We start from the raw sequence: 22530 nt of genomic DNA on the forward strand, positions 1-22530 counted from the left end.
AGGCAGTCCACTAAATCCATCTTTACCTGGCATATATAGTAGATCAAAAGTTAGGACACACCTCCCATTCCCTTGAATGAGAAAGTGTGTCCAAACTTGTCACTGTATACTTGTCCTATCACTCTTTACACTGACCAGGACACACACAGGTACCAACAATTGTTTAGGATAAGACCAAAGAGGATTGGACACAATGCAAAGGGGACATAAAGTCGTATTTTATCTGCACAAATAATCTATTTTACTCTTTTGTCTCCTTTAATATTAGTCCTAAAGTCAAAAATCTGCCTTGGAATCATAGTATCACTGCTGATAGTCGGTAATAGTCCTAACAGAGTGGCGTCACTAGGCAACCCCCGAAACCCCGCGAGACTTTCGCGTCATTAAAACAGAAACTCGCTTCCTTCAAAAACAGTTGACATGCTGTTTTATATTACAAGTGGAAGGGAAACAATAAATAAATTGAGAAATTGAGGAAAAATTTAAAGTTGGATGAGACGTGGACAACAAGGACAACAGGAAAAGGCTGCAGGAGAAGGACCTTTAAACCAATTGCTAGGTTCTCGCGGGATTTCCGAGGTTGCCTAGCGACGTGACTCTTATCCTAGTAGCATACCCTTTCTTTTTTTACCTAGTGGCATGTGCTCCTGTCTGGCTTTCAAAATCAAATAAATGTAAATTGGTGAAGGTAACAGTTAGTCGTTATGTATGAAAAGTCTTTATAGGTTTGTAATACTGTTTAAACTCCACAACAATGGCTTCAGTAGTTGCTCAGTCGCACTTCATCTTCGGTCTACGGACAGGTGTTACAAACAATTTATGTTTCTTCGATGAGCACACTGTTGTCTTCCCCTGTGGAAACAACTGTGTGTGCTACGACACCGTCCAAAGATGTCAGAGGTTCATTCCAGGTAGGTTATTAAGCGTTACACCTCTTCTTTGCAACAATGAAATAGTTTAAAACAGTCCAACTTATTTTAAGGAATGAAAGTACCCTGCTAATGTTTGCATCAGTGAGTTCCTGTTTATGTTGTGATATTTAATTTTGTTTATCTGGAGCCCGAGTGACCGATATTGGATTTTGGGGGTGATGCCGATACCAATATTGAGCAGTAAAAAAAAAAACATTCCCATATCAATAGATAATCTTATAAATACAGAAAATACACATTAAACACACCAAGGCTTTAAAAATAGGCTAAAATGTTGTTTACATATCAAAAAAAAAAAGTCACATTTTGGACATTATACACGCCTATACCGATATATCTATGACAGTATTGACCAATAATATTGATTCTGGGACGATACCAGTACTGATTCTTAAAAAGAAGAATTTGGCCTTTAACCAATATATACCGATTTGATCTTTTTGAAAAAACAACTGCTTAAAAATCCCTTCAGCCTGCTATACAATTAACTACTTAATAAGGAGCATTTTCTGTACTTCTATAGCTACTGGTACTGTCTGAATATGACCTTCCAACCACAAATGACCAGAATATTGGCTACTGAAATTGGCGTATTGTATCTTATTTACCAATAGGCCGATGTTAGTCAACAAGGGGAATACTTGGCCATTATATTGGTGCATCCCTAATTCCGATTCTAATTTTTCATGAAGTTCCCTTGTTCATTATCATTTGTGTTGTCTCTACAGGCTCAGAGAAAAGCCAGGGCATGCGTGCTCTGGCCATCAGTGCCAACAGGCGTTATCTGGCAGTGTCCGAGTGTGGAGAGAAGGCCAGCATCACAGTGTTCGACCTGCAGCACGCACAGGGCAGAAAGAGAAAAGTTCTGACTGCAGGAGACACGCCTGTTGAAGAATTTGTATGCATGGCTTTCTCCCCTGATTCCAAGTACCTGATAGGACAAACAGGTGGTTCAGACTTGATGCTGATCTTCTGGCTATGGGAGAAACAGAAAGTCCTGGCCAAAGTGAAGACCAGTAACCCAAATAATCCTGTTACCCAGGTCAGTCATTCATGCTGTATCAGCACACGCTCCAACAGTTTGTATGCGCATTTATTTATTAGATTATTTAATGATTACCCACCAGGTCAGCTTCAACCCCTACAACAACATGCAGCTGTGTGTGAGTGGTACTGGTGTGTTCAAGCTGTTCCGCTACTCAGAGGGAACCCTGAAACAGAGCAATTACCCAAAGGTGGAGTCCATCAACTTCCTGTGCCACACCTGGATGACAGCAGAGCGTGTGATTGCTGGGACGGACACAGGCAGGCTGCTGGTGTTTGAATCTGGAGACCTTCGAAGAGAGATTAACATGGCCACTAAGCCTGAGCAGGGCCACTCTGACAGGTCAGAAACTGAGATACATTAATATGGTATCAACATAGGTATATCTAAGTTTACATTAATAATAAGGCTGGTGATTCTATATTCTTCTTGTTGCCAATAAATCCAGTGAATTGATCCTGGTTTTCTACTTAGACTGGACTCAAATCAGATGATCAGATGAATTTAGACTCAAACAATCAAACAAGTATTACAACTTATCTTTTACTTAAACACTAATAATTAGCCTTCAGCCTTTTGACTTGGAATGACTGCATATCCTCCCCAAGTCGGAAGATGAAAAAATGTATCATAAAAAATTGCAAAAACTCAGCTTTAATATCATTGAATGTGACTTGAATCAATCTGACAGCAGCCAGTCTATCAAGGAAAGGTGCATTGAATAGTACAGATCAGTGCATGGACAAAAGATGGTACTGTGTATTTTCACGTTTGGATGTTAAGACTCTTGTGGTCAACACAAAATGACAACAACATGAAAAATATAAGAATCAAAATTTACAAATGATTGTTACTGTGTCACAGGAATAACATACTACCACAACGATGATCAATCTATTTGTGACTTTATTTGAAAAAAATAACTAAAATTTTAAAAAAGGTTTGATTCTCTCGCACCTTCATCAGGCATATCACGGGCAGCATTAGCACTATATTAGCAATATATACAAACAAGAGCTGCCTCAATCAATGAGAGGACTTGAAAGATCAATGACAAATTTATTGATTGAGAACCTGGGTTAATAGTAATGATGTGTGTCACCTCTCAGCCAATAGAATGGGGATTAAAAAAATGGTACACTTAAGGACATGATGTCACTTGATCAATAAATATGATCTATAAATGTCAGTGGTCAAAATCACAACATAGGGTGCAAGCTAGAAATGAATTAGTCCTTCATCAGTCATTAGTCAGTACATTTTTGGTTGTACATTCCTCCTACGTACCTGCCACTACTCAGGTGTGCAGAGATTTATTTATTTATTTTTAGAACATCTTTAGAAATGTAAAATGGTATAAATATATTAAGATCAGATTCAGATTGAACATGCCCCGGTTTCCACTCTCTCTGACTGATCAGCTGATCCACCCCCAACAACCAAGATAGAACAACTGAAAACATATGTGGCCGACCCTTCGATCATAAATCTGTAAACAAAGATAAACTACACAACAACCAATGTATTCAATTATTTAAAAAAACCTAACAAATGCATTTATTTTGAAATATTTGACTGAAAATAATGATGATAATACTCATGAAATGATGATAATGTATTTAATTAATATCACTGTTATGTAGTTATCATCATGGTTTTGGTGCATTGTTGACTGATCTTTGTTTTTTCTGAATCTACCTGTCATATGTATCTTTAATTCACTGCATAGGCAAGTGGAGATGAAGAAGATCAAAGAGGCTGAGGTGGACGAGGGACCCAAAGTGTCTCGCATCACAGCCATTCTGTCCTACTCCAAGGGCTTTGCGTGCTCTATGGGTCCTGGCTTAGTGTGTCTGTTTGAAAAGACGGAGGAAGACGGTTACAGAAAGAGCAGAGAGATACGGGTAAGGGAACAGTGGAACTGTAGGTTTTAGTGTGTGAGTTTTAAAGTAATCATATGTATGTGTGTGTGCATGATTTCACATCAGATCCCTCCAGACCCAAACAGCAATGAACTGACTCCAGCAGAATGTCAGGAGATAGACACTATGTGCATCAGTCCAGCAGAGGAGATGCTGGCCATCAGCACAGACAGAGGACAGCTGTACAGCATCAGTCTGACCTTAACTGAGATGAACAAGGTACAATCCCCACTAAACCAAAGTATCAAGTCACTTTATTCAGGTAGTTTCTTTTGTACTTAATTATTATTCACTTCCCCTTCATGTCCCTTATAGATTCTTAGAATGACTCTGATTTATTTTATAACTCTATCTACCAGGAGGGACAGCTACATTTTGAGTTCCTGTCCCAGTCCTTCCACTCCATGTCCATCACTGGTATGTCTGTCTGCATTCGGAAGCCTCTTGTAGCCACCTGCTCTCTGGACCACTCTGTCCGCATCTGGAACTACGAGACAAAGTAAGACACAAAGTAGGGGGCATAGAGTCATAGTATTAGGATGTGCTATATATTGGGATATGAGATTTTGGTCTTATCACCCAGCCCTACACCCAAGCCCTTTGTTCTGTTGTAAATATGCAAATGTAATGCTGTCATTAAAAGCTGAATGAGCAATATTTTCCCAAAAAAGTATGTAAAAATATCTGTATCTGCAGAGGCTCTATGCCTTTATTTTCTTATTTAGCTGTTTTAAGGAATCAACCACACAGGATGTGGATATAAAAACATGGAGACATAAGCACTTCTGGTGTCATTGAGCTGAGGAAGAGACAACTTTGAATGTTGTGTTTATGAACCATAACCAACAAATCCTGCTCATTCTGCCTTTTAAGTGTCAGATCTATATCTGGTCAACTAAACATGAGTGGTTCTCTCACTTCTGGAACTTAAACCTACACACCTGGCTCTGCTAATCTTTGCGGAGTCAAGTATGACACCCTAAAGTAATGCTAGTGACACTATAGCACATTCAGTACATGCTACTACTGTGTGTTAATTGCTGGTGTGTGAAACGTCACCAGAGTTTTGGAGCTGTACAAGGAGTTCCAGGAGGAGGCGTTCAGTGTGGCTCTGCACCCCACCGGCCTCTTCATGCTGGTGGGCTTTTCAGACAAACTCAGGCTCATGAACCTGCTCATCGACGACATCCGCACCTTCAAAGAGTTCACAGTGCGCGGCTGTAGAGAGGTGGGTATACTGAGTGTGTGTGGATTAAATTATTGAAACTACAGCGCTGACTTATCTCTTTTTATCTTTCCACAACCCTTAGTGTGCTTTCAGCCACGGCGGCCACATGTTTGCAGCTGTTAACGGAAACGTCATTCACATCTACTCCATCACCTATTTTGAGAACATCCTCAATCTGAAGGGGCACAATGGAAAGGTGAGGAGGCGGCAAGAGAAACTCAATTCTACTAATATATGTCTCTCACATTGCTGAATAAGAGGTTTTGTTTGTTTGTTTGTTTGTTTTAGGTGCGTGCCATTGAGTGGAGCCTGGACGACAGCAGGCTGGTATCATGCGGGATGGATGGTGCAGTGTATGAGTGGAACACACAGACCGGCAAGCGAGTGTCAGAGTGTGTCCTCAAGTCCTGCAGCTACACAGGTGTCGCCTTCTCTTCAGACTGCAGGACCATCCTGGCTGTAGGAACAGACCTCACCCTGAAGGAAATCCAAGACTGTCAGGTTATTTGGTCATCAACATACTACTGTATCAGACCTGTTGAGTGTCCATGAGCACAAAAAAGCAGTTTTGTTAAACTTTCTATAAACGTTTAACCAGAAAACATCCACAATGAGCAGAGAAGAGGCTAATATTACTGTTTCCAGAATGTTTAGCTGAATTACTGGTTGCTTCAGTCTGTTTCAGGCTTTTCACTATTTGAATGAAACAATTAAAATCAACAATTACCAACAGTTGCCAACAATTCTGCAACATCATACAAAATACACACAGGCCAAATGTACTTCTTGTATCTTGTGAGAAGGTACAAGACATTTAGTGTGTGACTAGTTCAGCTCAACTGTATTGTAATGTATTGTTGAGTCATGCGTAGTTTTATATGTATTTTACTGATTAATTTTACGTATTTTAAAGAAGCCCATGTAGGTACGTGCATTGCAAACTAGCTGGCATAAGTTCATGCTATTTAGTTTTCCATATACCAATAAACGTTAAAAAAATACTTCTGTCGTCTTAGTATAGCACACAAATATACACAATGACAGACAATGAAGACATAATAAAATAGTCATCTCCATAAAACTAACAAGGTTTTAAGGGTGAGCATTAAAAAAATGAATGAACTGTAAATTAACAGCTAACAATTAATAAAGGTAAGAAAAACCAGTATGTATATAGATGCTGCATACAAATACAATGAAACATGGAAGCAAACAGCATCCAAAATAAGAACACTCAGATGAACAAGCAGTTTTATTGTGCTTCAGATTGAAAGGCTTGTCTTCAGGTTTTGTTGAACATTTTTGGCACAAAAGAAAAAAATATGTTTCTTACATGAGTATGATTTTCTGAATTAAGCTTTTAAAATATAAGGTGGGTAGTTAAAGTTGCTGCATTTCAAAAAATAAAGAAACCAATGAAAAATGTCTCATGAAGTGGTTACCAAGTGGTTTAATGTGACATCTTAAAATAGGTCAACACATATTATAATCCATGCTGTGATATGTACTGGATTAAATAGTATAATAGTATAAATATTTGTCAATCAAGATTCATTTAATTAAAAAAAAACTGACATTGTAATTGCGTGTTTCTTTTTTGAGTTAATTGAATTAAAGAGTTCAGTGATCATCTGGTTCCACAGATTCTGAGGGAAGTCCCTGCTGACGATGTAGCTCACACAGCTGTGGCAGTGTCTCGCTCCGGTAGGGTGGTCTTCACCGGGACCTCCAGTGGTACCATCAGGGCCATTAAATACCCCTTACCCATCCAGAAGGAGTGGATCATGTACCAGGCCCACTGTGGCCCCGTCTCCAAGGTGGGTCAGGATGTCAGATGTACAGCTTAGTGTCCTCTCCTAAACTGACAGAGAAGAAGAAAGCCATATGGTATCCAGATTTTAATGCATTAGCTGTCTTTTTTTTAACCAGATTTGAAAATGCTAGAAAAATAAATATATACTTTTGGCATATCACGATCCCTTCATTACATTTGATAGCCAGAAATTAATAATCACGTCAACCATTATACAAGAAGGATAAAAAAGTGCACAGGTCAGTCATCTGACTTTATGTCCTCAGATGGCGATCACGTTTGACGATCACTTCCTGCTGACAGCATCTGAAGACGGCTGCCTGTCCATGTGGAAGATCATGGATAAGGAGGGCCGAGTCCTGAGGAGCAACAAGCTGATCATCCACACTGAAGAGATCCTTATCACCAAGTCAGACCTGGAGGAGAAGGTCTGTCTGTTTTTATGCTTCAGGGCTCCAGACTGTTAACATTTAACCTGTGTACTGTATAACCATGTTCAAATTGTTCCTTTCATATCAGCTAAACTCATTGAGAAGAAAAACAGCTGACATAGAATTTAGACTCTAAAATGAGACAATAATGACGTGTTGTAATGATCAGACAGTGTCATACATGAACATTCAACATCATATGCTCCTGTGTGTGATTCAGACTCAGAACATGCTGGAGCTGAAGATGCGTCTGGAGGAGCTGCAGATGGAGAATGAGTACCAGCTCCGCCTGAGGGACATGAACTACAACGAGAAGATGAAGGAGCTTTCTGACAAGTTTACCCAGCAAATAGAATCTCTGAAAATAACACAGCAGGTCTGCTTTTTCAGGGTCGTGCTTCAGAACAGTGGATGCTTTTGCCTTTGTCTATTTCTAACATGTACTGTGATTATAGGTCATGAAGACAGAGATGGAAAAGCAGGCTCATGAGCACCAGCTGAAATCTGCAGACGTCACTTTGAAACACTCAAAGGACGTGAAGGATTTAGGTAAGAGGACACAATCAACATCAGAACAATGCGGGGACAGTTTGTGTCTTTGTTTTCTGATCTGTCCGTCCTTCTATCCATCAATCAAACACAGAGTCATCCTACAGTCAGAAGCTGATTGTGGAGCATGAGAGATACCAGGATCTGCAGCATCAGTATCAAAAGATGCAGGAGGACTACGAGAAGCAGCTGAAGGATGCAGCGGAAAGCAAAAGCCAAGCCGTGGAGGAGCTCACACAGCTCTACGAAGCCAGACTGCAGGAGAAGACTCAGCTCCTGGCTCAGGTCAGTCAGGACAGGAGGAGCAGGAGCTTTAGTGACCAGACTGGTTTCAGATGAAGTTCTTATGTCATAGTCGTGCTTCTATTTCTCGCAGTGCCAGGAAGAAGCAAAGCAGCAGATCAACGAGTTTAAAGAGATCATAAAGCAAGTGGAGGAGGATGAGGCGAGGAAGATCCATGACCTCCAAATGAAATATGAGAAGAAACTGCACACGGAGAAAGGGACCAACACCTCTCTGAAGGAAGAAACTGGTATCATGACACAAAAGGTGACCGGATCTCCTTTTTATTCATCATATTTTTACTTCTTTCTCCCAGATTAATATAATTATTCCCACTTTCGGTTTCCTCTATCATAGTTCTACAGCCTTCAGCGGCAGATCAATGAGAGATGCACAGACATAAACCAGCTGAAGCAGGAGCGGCAGAGGCTGCTGGGGTTGATCCGCTCACTGGAGAGCGACATTGAAGCCCTGAAGAGGCAGATTTCTGGACATGAGAAGACCAACCAGGACAAGGTGGCTGAGATCAGGGGCTTAAAAACAGTTTAATTACTTCATTTGTTAAGTTTGCCTTTGCATTTTCTTCATCTGTCAAATACAAACACTGTGGATAAAACAAACCTTTTTTGTCTTAAACTCTCTCCACAGGACAGGACCATCTCTGGGCTGAAGAGGAAGAACCAGGAACTGGAGAAGCTGAAGTTTGTCCTCGAGTTCCAGTTGAACGAGGTGAAGAAGCTGACCGAGCCGCAACAAGATAACATCAACGGGAAGAAGGAGAGGATCCATCAGGTGTGTGTGTGTGTGTGTGTGTGTGTGTGTAGATACAGCATGTCTCATTTCATTACACTACAACAGTGAATACTTCATGTGCAGTATGGATCCATCTGAAGAGATAATTCATTTTGTCTGGACTATTTTATTTTTAGTGATACCTCAGTGATAAGCGTAAACAGTCTGTGCTCTCTCTCCTGTTGAACAGCTGGAGGAGGAGCTGGTGCAAATGGACAAGAGCAACACTCAGCTGAAGCTCGTCGTCTCTGACCTGAAGCTCAAGCTGAGGACCCGAGATAAAGAGATGAGCAAGGAGATGCAGAAAGTGAGCATGGACTGTAAATCTATACGTTCATTTCACCATCAGTTTTTAATGATCTTTGTGTCTTTTCTCTGGTCAGGTAAAAGATATGGAGACACATCTTCAGCGGCTCAGGTCGGACCTCCATAACTGTGCCGGCTTCATCCAGGAGCCGAAGAAACTGAAGGACAGCGTGCAGATGATCTACGCTCAGTATGTTAAGACTGATGTGGTGAGTGGCTCGTATAGTGGAGCCTTTACAGCTGATTGGATGTTGAGACTATAAGAGTGCAAGGTTTCATTCTAGCTGCGTGTGTGTGTATGTGTGTTTGTTTCCAAGGTGGAGACCAGTAGTGTTGACGAAGAAATTCAGAGGACGTTCCGTCGCCAGCGTGAGCACCTGGACAAGACTATTGCTAGTCTTAAAACAAGGTTAGCCAAGTCTGCAGAAGAGCACGAGAAGGTCTACGTCAAGCTCATGAAGGTAAATCACTCACACTTAATAATAACCAGATATTTCTAGTGCTTCCTACAGTGCAGATGAGTACAGTTTTGCAGTGTACGTGATATTCTAACATAATCTGTGACTGTTCTGCAGGAGAACGTGACTCTGATCACTGAGATCAATGAGCTGCGTAAGGAGCTGCGTATGGTGAGGACTCAGGCTAAAGAATTCAAAGCTCAGCTGGCTGTTTCAAAGAAGTCCAACAAGTCACGTCCCAACTCAGAGGAAGCAGCCAAAAAGCAGCCCGCACATGAGAACTAAATCCAACCTGCAAGACTAAATGTAGATCCATCAGTGAACACGTCTCTGGTAGCTGTGCAGAGAGAAATGCTGAGGATTTTAAAAGAGCACTGCACATACACAGACTCCACATTTCACTCCTATAATATTAGTGATGTCCACTAATATTCATACAGTAAAATTATAAATCTGATTCAGGTGTGTTATGCTAGCAGCCTGGTGCTGCAAGCTCAAGCAGAAGTAAGTGCATTTACAAACTCGCAGTCGTCAGCTCCAACTGATGCTGACTCAGGTGACATCACTTAAGGCAGTTTATCAGATTTGACGCAGCACAAAACGCATTATGCCTTTTTTCTCACATCCTGACACCTTTATACAGACTTTGGTCATCAAATTAAGTGGAGTGCTCCTTTAAGTTATCACCATGAACAGCAACATTTTTATTCATACAGCTCCAACCACAATACTATATATGAGCATTATAGTAATTTTACTGCATTGATGAATTATCCACCAGTACAGACAGCTGCTGCTACATTTAATCATTTGAAAATGCTATTTTGTTTTAAATTTAAGAAGCACTTCCTGAAATGACTATGAAGGCTTTTTTGTGTTTTTCTTTTTAAACATACAGTATCGAGCGTGAATACAAGTAGATTTTAAACATACTTTGTATGAAAATCAACCTCAGACTGTTTGATTATTGATAATAATAATAAACTCCAGCAGCAGTTCAGAGGATTCTGTTTAGTTTTCTAAATGTGATCTTCAAATAAATAAAGTCATTCAGTTTTAATGGAGAAATTAAAACTATTGCTTTGAATGCACATCAAGCACACGATTATCGCTGTTTTGGAAATAAGTATACTCATAAGTACTACTACTACTTAAGTATAAGTAAACATAGTAATGCACTGTAATATACAATGTACATTATAGGGTTTATTGATCCCCCTAGGGTATTTTTACTTTTAGATAGTGCTAAAAACTGCACAGTAAAGAATTCTCATTTAATAGTAAACAGAATAAACTGTACATATATAATATGTGTATATATGGATAATTTACATGATGTATACTCAATTATGTGCAGAAGTTGGTAGTGAGGCCATATTGTCAACCAGGCTAAATTTGATGAGCAGCATAGCCTTTCCCTTCTCAGAAGGAAGGGGAGGGAGAAGAGATAAATTGGGCACACCTGTGAGTTGGTGGAAGGAAAAACCACAGACAAAGACAGCTTGGAGAAGATCAGAGAGAACTGAGAATGAGCAGGATGAAAAACACCAAATGTAATACTATCACATGAAGTTAAACAACCCTGGGCTGAGGAAGGTAACCCCGAAGTGTGTGAGAGGACAGGCGGTTTCTCTTTGTGTTGTGACCAGAAGCTGTGTTCTGCCTGGGCTGAATCCTTCAGTTAAGTGGTTAAGACACACACACACACACACACACACACACACACACCCCTTCTCTGAACATTATTGAACTTAATCTCACCCCTTCACTTATATGATTTTTATTGTGAAAGCGATTTTTGGGAGAGAAAATAGATTTAATTTGAAATTTATTTAAAATGTTTTGATTTATGGTTAACATATCCTTAGCTAGAAGACTTTTTGATTTGCTCTATACTAAGATACTCAGATATACATATAAGTTTCTCTTGTGTTTCTCTAAAAAAACAACAACACAGTATTGGTTTCGTATTGTTCTCTTGTATGGCGCCAAACATTTTAATCAAAAGTATCTTTTTCTCTCCCTTACAAGTTGGACACTGGTGTGGGCCCGAGAGTCTCAGGGCTGATTATTAGCTCATCTTGAGGTTTTATCTTGTAGATTTACCTTTTTTTAGATTTCAGTTAAAAGTATCCTTCATGGTAAATATCCTCTAGAATAAATGTATGTAATCAAATTATCACCAACTGATGATACACAGCAAACACAGGGTCAGGATGGTATTGTGTATGGGTCAGTGACAAATAAGGGTTGGCAAGATGAGCAATTCAAAAATATCTTTAAAACATAGTTAGCAGCATCAGGTTTGTTTAAAATGTACATTTAGTATTTTTGTTGGTTTTATCTTTGAAATGACATTTGCACAATTTTTTACCAAAAGTAAGACTGAATGCTCCTGAAAATGTCATTTTAATACACAGAAATACAGAAATGAAAAATCATGGCTTATAAAATTAGGAATGCCCCTTTTTTCTCTCTTTCTGATATTGGCATTTTGCTCGTGTTGCGCCATTCCTGTTCTAAAGCAATGTATCACTTCCATGATATCAACTCAATTTGTACAATACACTCAATTGTATCAGCGAGACGCCCTCAATAGCAGGAAACTTTCAGACTTAGACGTGTATATTGACAGCTCTGATTCTGATTCAGACGATGACATAGCTGTTTAAAAGGTTGAAAAGTTTACTTTCCTAGTTTTTTTAGTTTATTTCTCTAGGAAAACTTGCTTGCTCTTCTTTGTTGTGCCTACACGGTACAAAAGCAACACAACAGCTTTCGAAGACATTTTAATGATGATCTATCTTAACTGCAAAACAGAATGATGCGTTTGATGTCTTTAATGTTTGACTATTTTATATTGATTGTATTTTGATTGTATTTGTTCATTGAATGAACAAGGGGGATGTGTAGTAGAGAAATAATATTAATTATTGATTCATATCCACTTTAGTCTTTTGAAAGAAAACCTGTACTCTTTGCAATGCTTGTGTAAACAATGTATCTCTCTCATAGTGTGTGAAAGTCCTGTGGATGGGTCCCGACTCAGGCATTGATAAGACACCACCTGTCAGGCCTTGTTATGTCTTAGTATAATGGGCTGATTATCAGAGCAGTGTGGGATAAGGGACAGAGATTATAACTTTAGGCTTTTTAGTTAAACAGTCATTACAAGATCAATGTGTGGATGACTCATAAAATCACAACTGATTAGTCTACATCTAAGTAAGACTTGTAATGGGAATTGTTATTATTCATCTTCTGTGATACAAATGAGTAACTATGTCATATGATTAGGTGTATGTGTGTGTCATAATCTACTGACTATGACACCACTTATGTTACATGAAATGCTGATTGAGTGAACATCATGTATGTTATAATCTACTGACTAACCATTGTCCTGATTGTACACACATTATGACGTGACTATTGTGCTTACGTTGTTCTGATGGTAGAACAAGGCCATCCTTTCACGAGATAATGTATTGTATATAATTCCTCTGCTCTGGGCTCATTCGTGCCATCTCACACTTGAGACAGCTAGGAGTCCATCTGCAGACGACTGAATAAACCAGAAAGACAACGAACAACTTTGTGCTTCTTGATACAAAATACTGACAGAACAGGCTATAGCCTTACTACAGGCCCTACATCTAATTAAGGCTATAGCCATACCTTGATGAGATCAATGTGTGGATGACTCATAAAATATTTTATATGCTGATCTATGTTTCATCTGACTCCAGGAAATAAATACATTTGGCATTCCCACTCACGTTAGGACACGCATTTTAATACACAGAAATACAGAAATTAAAAACCAATTTCTGATTCAAATGTAAGCCAACAGATTGACCCATCACCATCATATTAAAGCTTTCAGTTTTGGCTCTAAGACCACTTAACTATCCTACACAAATAAAATCAAACACACAGAACATTTATTTCTCCAGTATTTTATTTAGGTTTTATCGAACAACCTTAGTTGCTCTCTGGAGACTCTCGCTTTCTCTTCCTCAGTCCCACGAAGTGGCGGAATCTCTTCCACATGGATGACTTCTTTTTTGTTGGGAGGTTATCTGGTGGGACTCTGACCTCCTCCAGGACCTCGATGACCTGGGAATCACAGAGGGGCTCCTTTCCCTGCTGAAGGTCCTGAGAGTCCTCATCCTCTCTGAGATCTTCCAACTCTTTGGCAAATGACCTCTCCCTCTCTGAGGCGTCTTCCTGCAGGATTTCCTCGTCCTTCTGTTGACCAAGATGAGCAGTGTTGGCCCTCAGTTTGTCAACTAGTTGTTCGTTGTTGAGCTTCATTTCATTGTACGAAGCTTTTATCATCTCAAGTTCTTGCTGCAGACCTGTATTGATGTCCTGTGCCACTTGGATCTGGGCAGCAAACTCGGCTCTCACTGCTTCCAACTCATTCAGTGTCACCTTATTTGTGTTGGTCAGGACATTACAGAGCTGTTCCACTTCTTTCCTCGCTGTCTCCTCGGCTGCCATGAACTTGTCCTTCAGAGTAATTTCTTCCTCCAACTGTCTTTTCACCTCAGCCAGTTGTTGGTAAAGCCTGTTCCTCATGGATTCATCCTGATACCTCATGGCCCCCTCTCGAGCCACCATACCATTCATGTGCCTAACCCTTTGCTGGAGGGACTCACACTCTGTATTAGCACAGTGGAGGGCCTGGTTCTTCTCCTTCACCTGTTGGCGGAGAAACTCGATTTCTTTCTTCTGTTCATCCAGTTTGGCAGCAAGTGCCTCGTTATTGCCTTCATTGGTAGTTTGGACTTTAGAGAAGGCCTCAGCTATCTCACAGTCTGGCAACATTGTGGTTGACTCCATTTTCTCTTGGACTTAAGTCGTAGGTTTGGTTTGAGTCTCTTAAACTGTGTCTATGATGAACACGTGCTGTATCTAACAGGTTCTGTATCTGATGATGGTCTGTAGAGTTCTTATGTGAGCTTGTTATGACATCACAAAGCACATTCTTTGTTGTCATGGTGATCAGACAATGGAATCATTCCTTTGATGTCATGAGTTGCCCACATAAAAATCATAAAAATGTCTTTTGATTTTGATCTACAGCTTTTAATCACTGCATTCCAGGATGTACACAAAGCATTATACATTCAATTACTGAGCCTTTTTGAAAATTGGAACTAAATATCGGTGAGATGTTTTTAAAGTTTTCGGTAGTCTTGGTTAAAAATTAGTTACACTACATTATTATTATCCCTGAGCTACTACCTTATCGTGGTGAAGGGGTTTGTGTGTCCCAATGACCCCAGGAGCTCAGTTGTCGGGGGCTTTAGGAACGTAGAACGTCACCTCTCTGGTGGGGAAGGAGCCTGAGCTAGTGTGCGAGGTTGGTCTCGAGGTCTTCTCGAGAGGGGTTAGACTCTCTTCCACTCTGGAGTTGCCACTGGTGAGAGGCGCCGGGCAGGGGTGGCAATACTTGTTGCCCCCCGGCTTGGTGCCTGTATGTTGGAGTTTACCCCAGTAGACGAGAGGGTAGCCTCCCTCCGCCTTCAGGTGGGGGGACGGATCCTGACTGTTTTGTGCCTATGGTCCAAACAACAGCTCAAAGTATCCACCCTTTTTGGACTCCTTGGAGGGGGTGCTGGAAAGCACTCCCCCTGGGGATTCCCTCATTCTGCTGGGGGACTGCAACTGGTCACTGTTACCCTTTTTTGTCAGTGAGTTATAAAAGCTTATTGATGATTTAGAAAAGGTTCACAACCAATGTTAATATAACAGCTACGTGCCTTGTTGTCTCTGAATATAATACTAATAAAGACAGCACAGATTTATTGTGTCAAAGATTATAACGTATAGTTTTATTCATTTACAAGTCAACTTAAAAAAACATTTAAATAGTTAAGGTGAAAAGACAACAACAGGTTAGAACACAAAAAACAAAGCAATAACAAACAGAAATATAATAGAAAATAATCTATTTAAAAGTTTTCAGACATCTTGGTGACGACTTGTTTCAGATCCACAGTCTGCATATCAATCCTCCGGTGCAGCTCGTCCATTGAAGTAGCGAGGGTGTCATACAGAACCTGGACACAGTCAGGTAAACTATGTTAGTGTCAAACTAGGAATGATACTATATATATTTACTTCTCTCTCTCTTGTGGTTGTACCTGAGCTTTCTCTGTCTCTCTGCTGCACACGTCTTTCAGGTTCTGGATCTTGGCTTTCAGCTGTTCCGTCTCCCCGGAGATCTGCTGGATTTTGTCGACCATCTCCTCACGCTTCTGATGGATCTGGTTACACTGCCTGTAGGACAGTTAGGTATTTAACACAAAGACTGTGTTCACACTGCAAGCCAAAATCCAATATTTAGCCAATCTAGATTGGAACCAGATGGCTCTTATGAAGTCTGAACAGTCATAAATCACATGAAATCTGATTTTTGCAAACCAGATCGAAACCACCTTTGGGAGGTAGTTGCAAATGGCATTTGGACAGAAGTGTCGAGTTTGAACAGCTCCAAACACTCATATCGGATTTGACTGTCTACGCTATGTCACTCTATGCTACACCAGACCCGCGCTTTTGCCAGTTGTTGTTGCTAGGTGATATCAATGGAGGCAATGGAGGACATTGAAAACATCGGTCTTTGGAATGAGGACGAAACCAAATTCTTAATCTTTGGGGAGATGGCTCCGTGCAAGCGAAGCTCGCGGGTTTATTGTCGCTGTCGCAAATATATGACATCACACAATACATGCTAGATGACGCCTCCGCTCCGACGACGTTGCCACAGCAACCTGTCAGGTTGGTCATTAATGTGGATCAGCATGAACCAAGGTTATTATAGTTTTGAAGTTTTCTTTAGTTTTTCAGTTTGCTTTTTTATTTCAGTTTAGTTTTAGTTAGTTCAACAAGTGATTTAGTAGTTTTAGTTTAGTTTTTATTTTGAGGAATTTACTAGTTTCAGTTTAGTTTTTATTTAGTTTCAATCTGAGTCTTTCAGATATTAAGAGAAACCCTTGACTTGTAGAAGCTGAAAAAGATGAAAGAATGTGTGTCACCAAATATGATTCATCAAGTGCTTTTTAATTTCATTCTTTAACCACGAAGATGAACTTTCAAATTTGTGGGATTTTTCCTTTTTAGTTGCATCCCACAAATGCTCCCATCAGTCCTCATCACTTTACATTCACTCTTATCTATCAGTAGGTCGTACTCGAAGTAGTCCCATATTGGGCTGTGGCATTTTCGTTCTGCAACTTTAGCCATCTCTAGCAAATCATAAAATGCCCGCTAAGCACCTTCTTCTTGCAGTATGCGGCAGAGGATATCCGTTATGCTGCCCCCCTGAGGGAGGGTAGCAGCATAGCAATTCAGCTTAGTTTTAGTTAGTTTTACATTGTTCATTGTAGTTTTTATTTTAATTTCAGTTAACTAAATTATTTTTTCATTGCTAGTTTTAGTTTTAGTTTTCGTTAACTATAATAACCCTGGTCTGACCAGAGCCAAATCTTGCTAAAAACAGTGTGGACAGTCAGGCCTAAAAATCCGATTTGAATCAGATTTGCCTGCAGTGTGAACGCAGCCAAAGTGTCCATACAGATTCCATGAAGAGTGTGTGAAGTGAAGCGTGTTGTTAAATACCCCAGCATGCCCTGAACGTGTTGCTCCTTCATCTCCTTCTTCTTCTGCCTGCGGAGTTTCTGTTTGGACTCTTTGTCCTGTTTCATACCCAGAACCCTCCGCAGCTGGCCCTCCTCGAAACACAGGTTCTTCAGCTCCTTCTGCTTCTTCTCATACTGAGCCGTCAGCTCCTGGACCTGTAAACACACACACACACGATGTAGGGCTTGAAGAAAGTTTATGTGAAGGAGGGTCAAACCTGTGCGGAATCATCATGTCTTCTCTAACTGACATTCAGTTACTACAAATAAAATCACTTATTAATACATTAACTATTGAGTCTACATGCTCCAACACCATGTAGACTCATAGTTATAAATATAACAAAAACACACCTCTACATACACCCTCCTCGACAGAGAGTCAGCTTTAACTTTTATTTTTGTCAGTTAAACATTAGAAATGTTCTCCCTTCTTCCTGTTATTGACTAGTGAAGATATTGAGCCCTGTAAACTCTCCAGACATAAGGGTTTTTTTTTGTTTTTACAGTTTTGACATTTTACAGTATAAACAGTGAACTCATTCATTAATAAATAACTGATTAATCCATGGAAATAATTGGTTCATGGGCTTCTACAAAAGTTCCTGCAGTAGAAATGTGTTGCTATGAGCTGTAAATACTTTATACAGATGCCTTGATTTCATTATCTACCAGTTATACAGTGATTGCAGATCCAGTTAATTTACTCTGTGAAATCGTTTTAAATATAGTGAGTCTGAGCAAACTTTTAGAAGTATTTAAAAAAAGTGGAAACTTCATTGTTTATTTTGATGGTTAAAAGGGATTTCTGAGATCTTGATACAGATGAGTTGTTCATACCTCTTCCTGTTGCTGCTTGGTGTTGATCATGCTGCTCTCCAGCTCCTGCAGCAGGTTGAAGGTCTGCTGGATCTCTGTCTCAGTGTGAGTCACATTCTGCACCATGCTCTGCAGCTCCACCACCCGCTCGTCTGTCTCTTCCTGAGATTACAACACACACACACACACACGCACACACACACACACACACAAGGGGAAATAACTGATCACATACGTCAGTCCTAATCAATCAGCAGGTGGCAGCTTTGGAGTCTGTTTCTACTCACGATGGAGTTCTTCATGTTCTTCACTTGCTCCCTCATCTTCTCCATCTGGCTCTTCAGCTCCTCTGGAGACTCCACGATCTGAGACTTTAGTTTGGTGATGTCTTCTTTCAGGTTGCTGACGTCCACCTTCATACGGGTCTAACACACACACACACACACATTTTTTAACTCATCTTTCAGCAGTTTTGGACATTGGACAAAATCTTCTCCAAACAGTCTTTTAGTCACCTACCAGTTTCTGAGTCTTCTCCGCTATTATAGTTTTCAGCTCTGCGATGCTGTCGTTTTTTGCGTTCTGAAACAAAACGAGGAGACTTTCAGCTTGAATCACACACACACACACAGGTTTAGACCAGGTTTAATTATTTGGACTGGATTTCATCAGTGCTCACCGCTTCCTGGTACTCGTGCACGGTGGTGGACTGCAGCTCAGACAGAGCGGCTGCCAGCTCGTCGGACTCTGCTTGCTGCTCAGGCGGGATGATCCTCAACAAGGAGAAGAAAAACGTGTGTTGATGAAAACAGTAAGAAAATATCCTATCTATCTATCCATCTATCTGTCTGAGGTCATGTGACACTTTTTCAGGTCATTTTAAAGCATTTTACCAAACAAACTAATAATATAAAATAACCATATGTGTTTAATCCAAGACTTACGTCAGCATCTCAATCTTCCTCTCTGCTTCCAGGTTTTCTTTGGTGCAAATCTGCAGTCTGTCCATGTCTGCTCTCTGATGACAGGAAGAGTCACTGTTACAACTTTAACTCCAAACACACTGAAAGCTGGAAAGTGGTTTCTACAGAAGATGGTCAGCAGTGTCTATTTTAATATTTCTCAAGATATACCCATACAATTTGAATGATTAAAACAGGATATTTCCAGTTAATGAGTCTCTATATTCTATTTTAGTGCTTTCATTACTGAGCAGAGCAGACGTACTAATTTAGCCTGTTTCTCTGAGATCACATCGACCCTCTGCTTCCAGAAGTGCAGAAAGTTCATGATGGCGCTCAGAATAGTCAGAGTCCTCTGTTTTTCTATAAAAAGAAGAAAAAAGCAGTATTATATTATTATTATTATTATTATTATTATTATTATCATGAGAGGAAATATGTGAATATATTTAAATAAAACGTGACTCACTTGGTGCTAGAAGGTCATTCAGTGAAAAGTCGTAAACGAAGCACATGGGCAGAAACTGACGCCTGAGAAGAAAATGCACGATATTGTTAAAAAGTGATACATGTAAACTTTTATAATATGAAAGAGAAAGAATAATAAAACTCACATGCGCACGTAGACGCTCATGATAGCAGCAGCTCCCTCATGATACTCTGGAAACTGGATGTTCTCCAGAAGTGGAACCTGATAGACAGCGACAATGAAAATCAAGCTTTCAACTAAAAAATAAAAAGCAGCTATATGAGGTGATGAGTGTTCTGGTTCCATTCGCTCTGTGTATTTAATAACTGCAGTACTCACCATGGAGTGACACTCAGGTCTGAAGCGATACAGGAGATGCAACACTCTCATGTAGAGCTGCTGAACCGCCTCTGGCTGTGAGAGAAGAATTGAAAAATGTGTTATTGATGTGTAGTTTATGTGATCACAGAGGACAGACCCACACCATAACTAATACATGATGTCAACAGTGTCATGTACAGCTGATTCAATCTGATTTCCAGTGTAGAAATGGGAACTTCATTAAAAAGGCCGGTTCACATTTTTTCCAAGTTCCCTCTTAGAGTTTTTTTCCTGAATGTTTAAACAGCAACAGAGATTATCGAAGCACTTTCTCTGATTCTAGAGCCAAACTGATATATCTGTCAACCAATATTAACCCTATCAAAGATATATTAGTATCTGTGTTTATGCTGTCTGTGCTAATATTTTGTTTTAAAGATATATAGGTTAGGAGGATATATACTAGGGCCTGACCGATACTGCTTTAAGGGAGTAAAATAATTCCAATATCGATATATTGGCCGATAATATTATATATAAAGAACATATAGATAAACACACTATGTGTAACAATCTCTCAAATGTAATTAAGGTATGATATTACACATTTTAACAATAAACTTTATTGTATAAAATGACATCAGTGCTGAAACAGTGAAACAGCATCATTAGCTATCAGTAAAAAAACTAACATACATGCAGAACAAACAAACAAAACAACATATGCATATATTAAAACCTGAATTTTAAAAAAGACACATAATTGGAGCCTGTATAACTTAAACACAATAATGCAACACAACATATTCATACCCATATAATCTATGATAGGTCAATATCGGTTTACTGATATATCGGTCTGGCTCTAATATAAACATTTTATGTATATTTAATCCTTTCCCCAAATTTAAGAGTAATAAATAATGAATTCCCAGTGAAGTTTACCGTTTCAGTACTGATATAATGTAATTTTAATAAAGTTTAACCACACCTGGGGAATTGATTGATGTACATATTCTGTATATGTAATATTATCAGCAAATATATCATTATCAGTTTTGGCATCTGCCCTCCATCCAGTATCAGTCACTCTCTATTTTAAGCCATTGGCAATTGTAGCCAATGCATTTACCAAGCATGCCAAACTGAATGCCAGTCTCTGTTTTACACTCAGTATGTAATTTAATAACACATTCTAGCTAAACTGTAACACCGGTCTCTACATTGTCTTGTATCTTGCCTATTGTCTTTCCACACTGACACATGTGAAAACACTTTTAGAAAATCAGTTCACTTAAAAATAATTTGTTGTTGTAAGAGCTGTATAATGTTTTACTGGTTTGGTGTAAGGATTTGTGCAGAGTTTTTCAAAATAGCCTATAGGTTCAAAGATAGTGCCTACTGAAAAACCTGTAATATACGACTCACATGTCAGCTCATATGTGCATTATACAGAGCCAGCGTTGATATACATCCATGTCCTCATTAATCAATACTAATGCAAGTGATGGGAGACAACACCCTCAGTCCTCATTCTGTGCAGAAATTACTTTTAAAAGTTCGAACAAAGATATATTTGAAAATGAAGCATTCAAATCCAGTGTGTCAAATCCCATCCTACAGTATGTATAAGTATAAAATGTCTATTTACTCTCTGAATGAAGCTTCGTTGCAGCTGCAGTGAGAGGACAACAACATATCAGCATGTTAAATTATATGAATGACTTTTCTGATATATAAATGGCGATAATAAATCACATTTAAACAGTTTTCATCTCACAATTACTACTCTCTCTTGTCCTTTAGTAAACATACAAACAGCGTCAGTAAGACACGCAGGCCTTCACGTCACCGTTAACGTTACCTTAGGAGCAGGAGTCAGGTCAGTCTTTGTGAAGTGTTTGGCTTCTTGTCCGGTAAGAACTTCTGTTCGGTAAAAGTTGGTTATCGCGTCCGCAGTGTACACGGGGAACGTGTTTTCAGCCATTGTCAATAACAACAACTCCTACCAATACCACTGAACACAAAGCAACTCCTCCAACGGGACAAATTACAAAAAGTGGCGCCTTAAACTGATTTCCTTGTCGGTTTCCAGCGAGAGCCTCTGATTGGTTGCTTCGGTTTTCTTCTTCTGTGTATTAGATGACACATGACTCACCAGCGCCATCTAACGGACCGACTATGTAAAACAGTTTACATTAAAAAAGTATTAAGCAACATATAGCATCATGTTAACATGAAACATCAGCTATTTTTCAGTTACACTAACAACTGGGATAAAATAGAGCCAGGGTTAAGCTCCACAAATATGACCAAAAAGACATAAATGGGCGTTTTTGTTCACACTAAGCAATGAGAGAAATACAAACCTAGTTTTATATTTGTCCTGGCCAAAGTGACATTTAAAACAAGGCAAAATCTGACGTAATTTATATGAGCTACATCAGAAGTAGTCCATGCAAACAAACTCAACACATTTTTCCTTCACTTGAGTGTCAGTCTCATTACACCGCATTCCAAATTATTATGCAAATGATATTTTTCTGAT

The 22530-nt window shown here is 39.5% G+C and overlaps 2 protein-coding genes across 2 annotated transcripts; one reads left to right on the forward strand and one right to left on the reverse strand.

Moving 5' to 3' along the window:
* The first annotated feature begins 754 nt into the window (after positions 1-754).
* Positions 755-10044, forward strand: cfap57 (cilia and flagella associated protein 57). Its single transcript, XM_053316268.1, has 21 exons — positions 755-911; positions 1661-1974; positions 2060-2319; positions 3707-3881; positions 3966-4174; positions 4243-4398; positions 4962-5127; positions 5210-5323; positions 5416-5628; positions 6771-6944; positions 7207-7368; positions 7592-7747; positions 7827-7920; positions 8015-8205; positions 8297-8470; positions 8561-8719; positions 8852-8995; positions 9186-9302; positions 9379-9510; positions 9619-9762; positions 9877-10044. Exons 1-21 carry the CDS (start codon positions 755-757, stop codon positions 10042-10044), a joined length of 3579 nt encoding a protein of 1192 aa, XP_053172243.1.
* A 5537-nt stretch (positions 10045-15581) lies between these two features.
* nuf2 (UF2 component of NDC80 kinetochore complex) lies at positions 15582-21987 on the reverse strand. Its single transcript, XM_053316262.1, has 13 exons — positions 21847-21987; positions 20001-20075; positions 19807-19883; positions 19662-19723; positions 19458-19555; positions 19175-19248; positions 18910-19003; positions 18750-18812; positions 18518-18655; positions 18252-18392; positions 17392-17567; positions 15915-16050; positions 15582-15830 (listed from the first exon to the last, which is right to left on the reverse strand). Exons 1-13 carry the CDS (start codon positions 21967-21969, stop codon positions 15723-15725), a joined length of 1365 nt encoding a protein of 454 aa, XP_053172237.1. The 5' UTR covers positions 21970-21987; the 3' UTR covers positions 15582-15722.
* Positions 21988-22530: the final 543 nt, after the last annotated feature.

Source organism: Scomber japonicus, chromosome 3 (genome assembly GCF_027409825.1).
Source record: "Scomber japonicus isolate fScoJap1 chromosome 3, fScoJap1.pri, whole genome shotgun sequence".
NCBI lineage: Eukaryota > Metazoa > Chordata > Actinopteri > Scombriformes > Scombridae > Scomber > Scomber japonicus.

Excerpts from the sequence above, each read along its gene's own strand:
- cfap57 (XM_053316268.1), top strand. The coding sequence starts at position 755 with ATGGCTTCAGTAGTTGCTCAGTCGCACTTCATCTTCGGTCTACGGACA. Across the intron at positions 2,320-3,706 it reads GAGCAGGGCCACTCTGACAG|GCAAGTGGAGATGAAGAAGA; the intron begins GTCAGAAACTGA and ends TTCACTGCATAG. Across the intron at positions 6,945-7,206 it reads ACTGTGGCCCCGTCTCCAAG|ATGGCGATCACGTTTGACGA; the intron begins GTGGGTCAGGAT and ends TTATGTCCTCAG.
- nuf2 (XM_053316262.1), bottom strand. The coding sequence starts at position 21,969 with ATGGCTGAAAACACGTTCCCCGTGTACACTGCGGACGCGATAACCAAC. Across the intron at positions 18,656-18,749 it reads CGGAGAAGACTCAGAAACTG|ACCCGTATGAAGGTGGACGT; the intron begins GTAGGTGACTAA and ends TGTGTGTGTTAG. Across the intron at positions 16,051-17,391 it reads CACGTTCAGGGCATGCTGGG|GCAGTGTAACCAGATCCATC; the intron begins GTATTTAACAAC and ends ACTGTCCTACAG.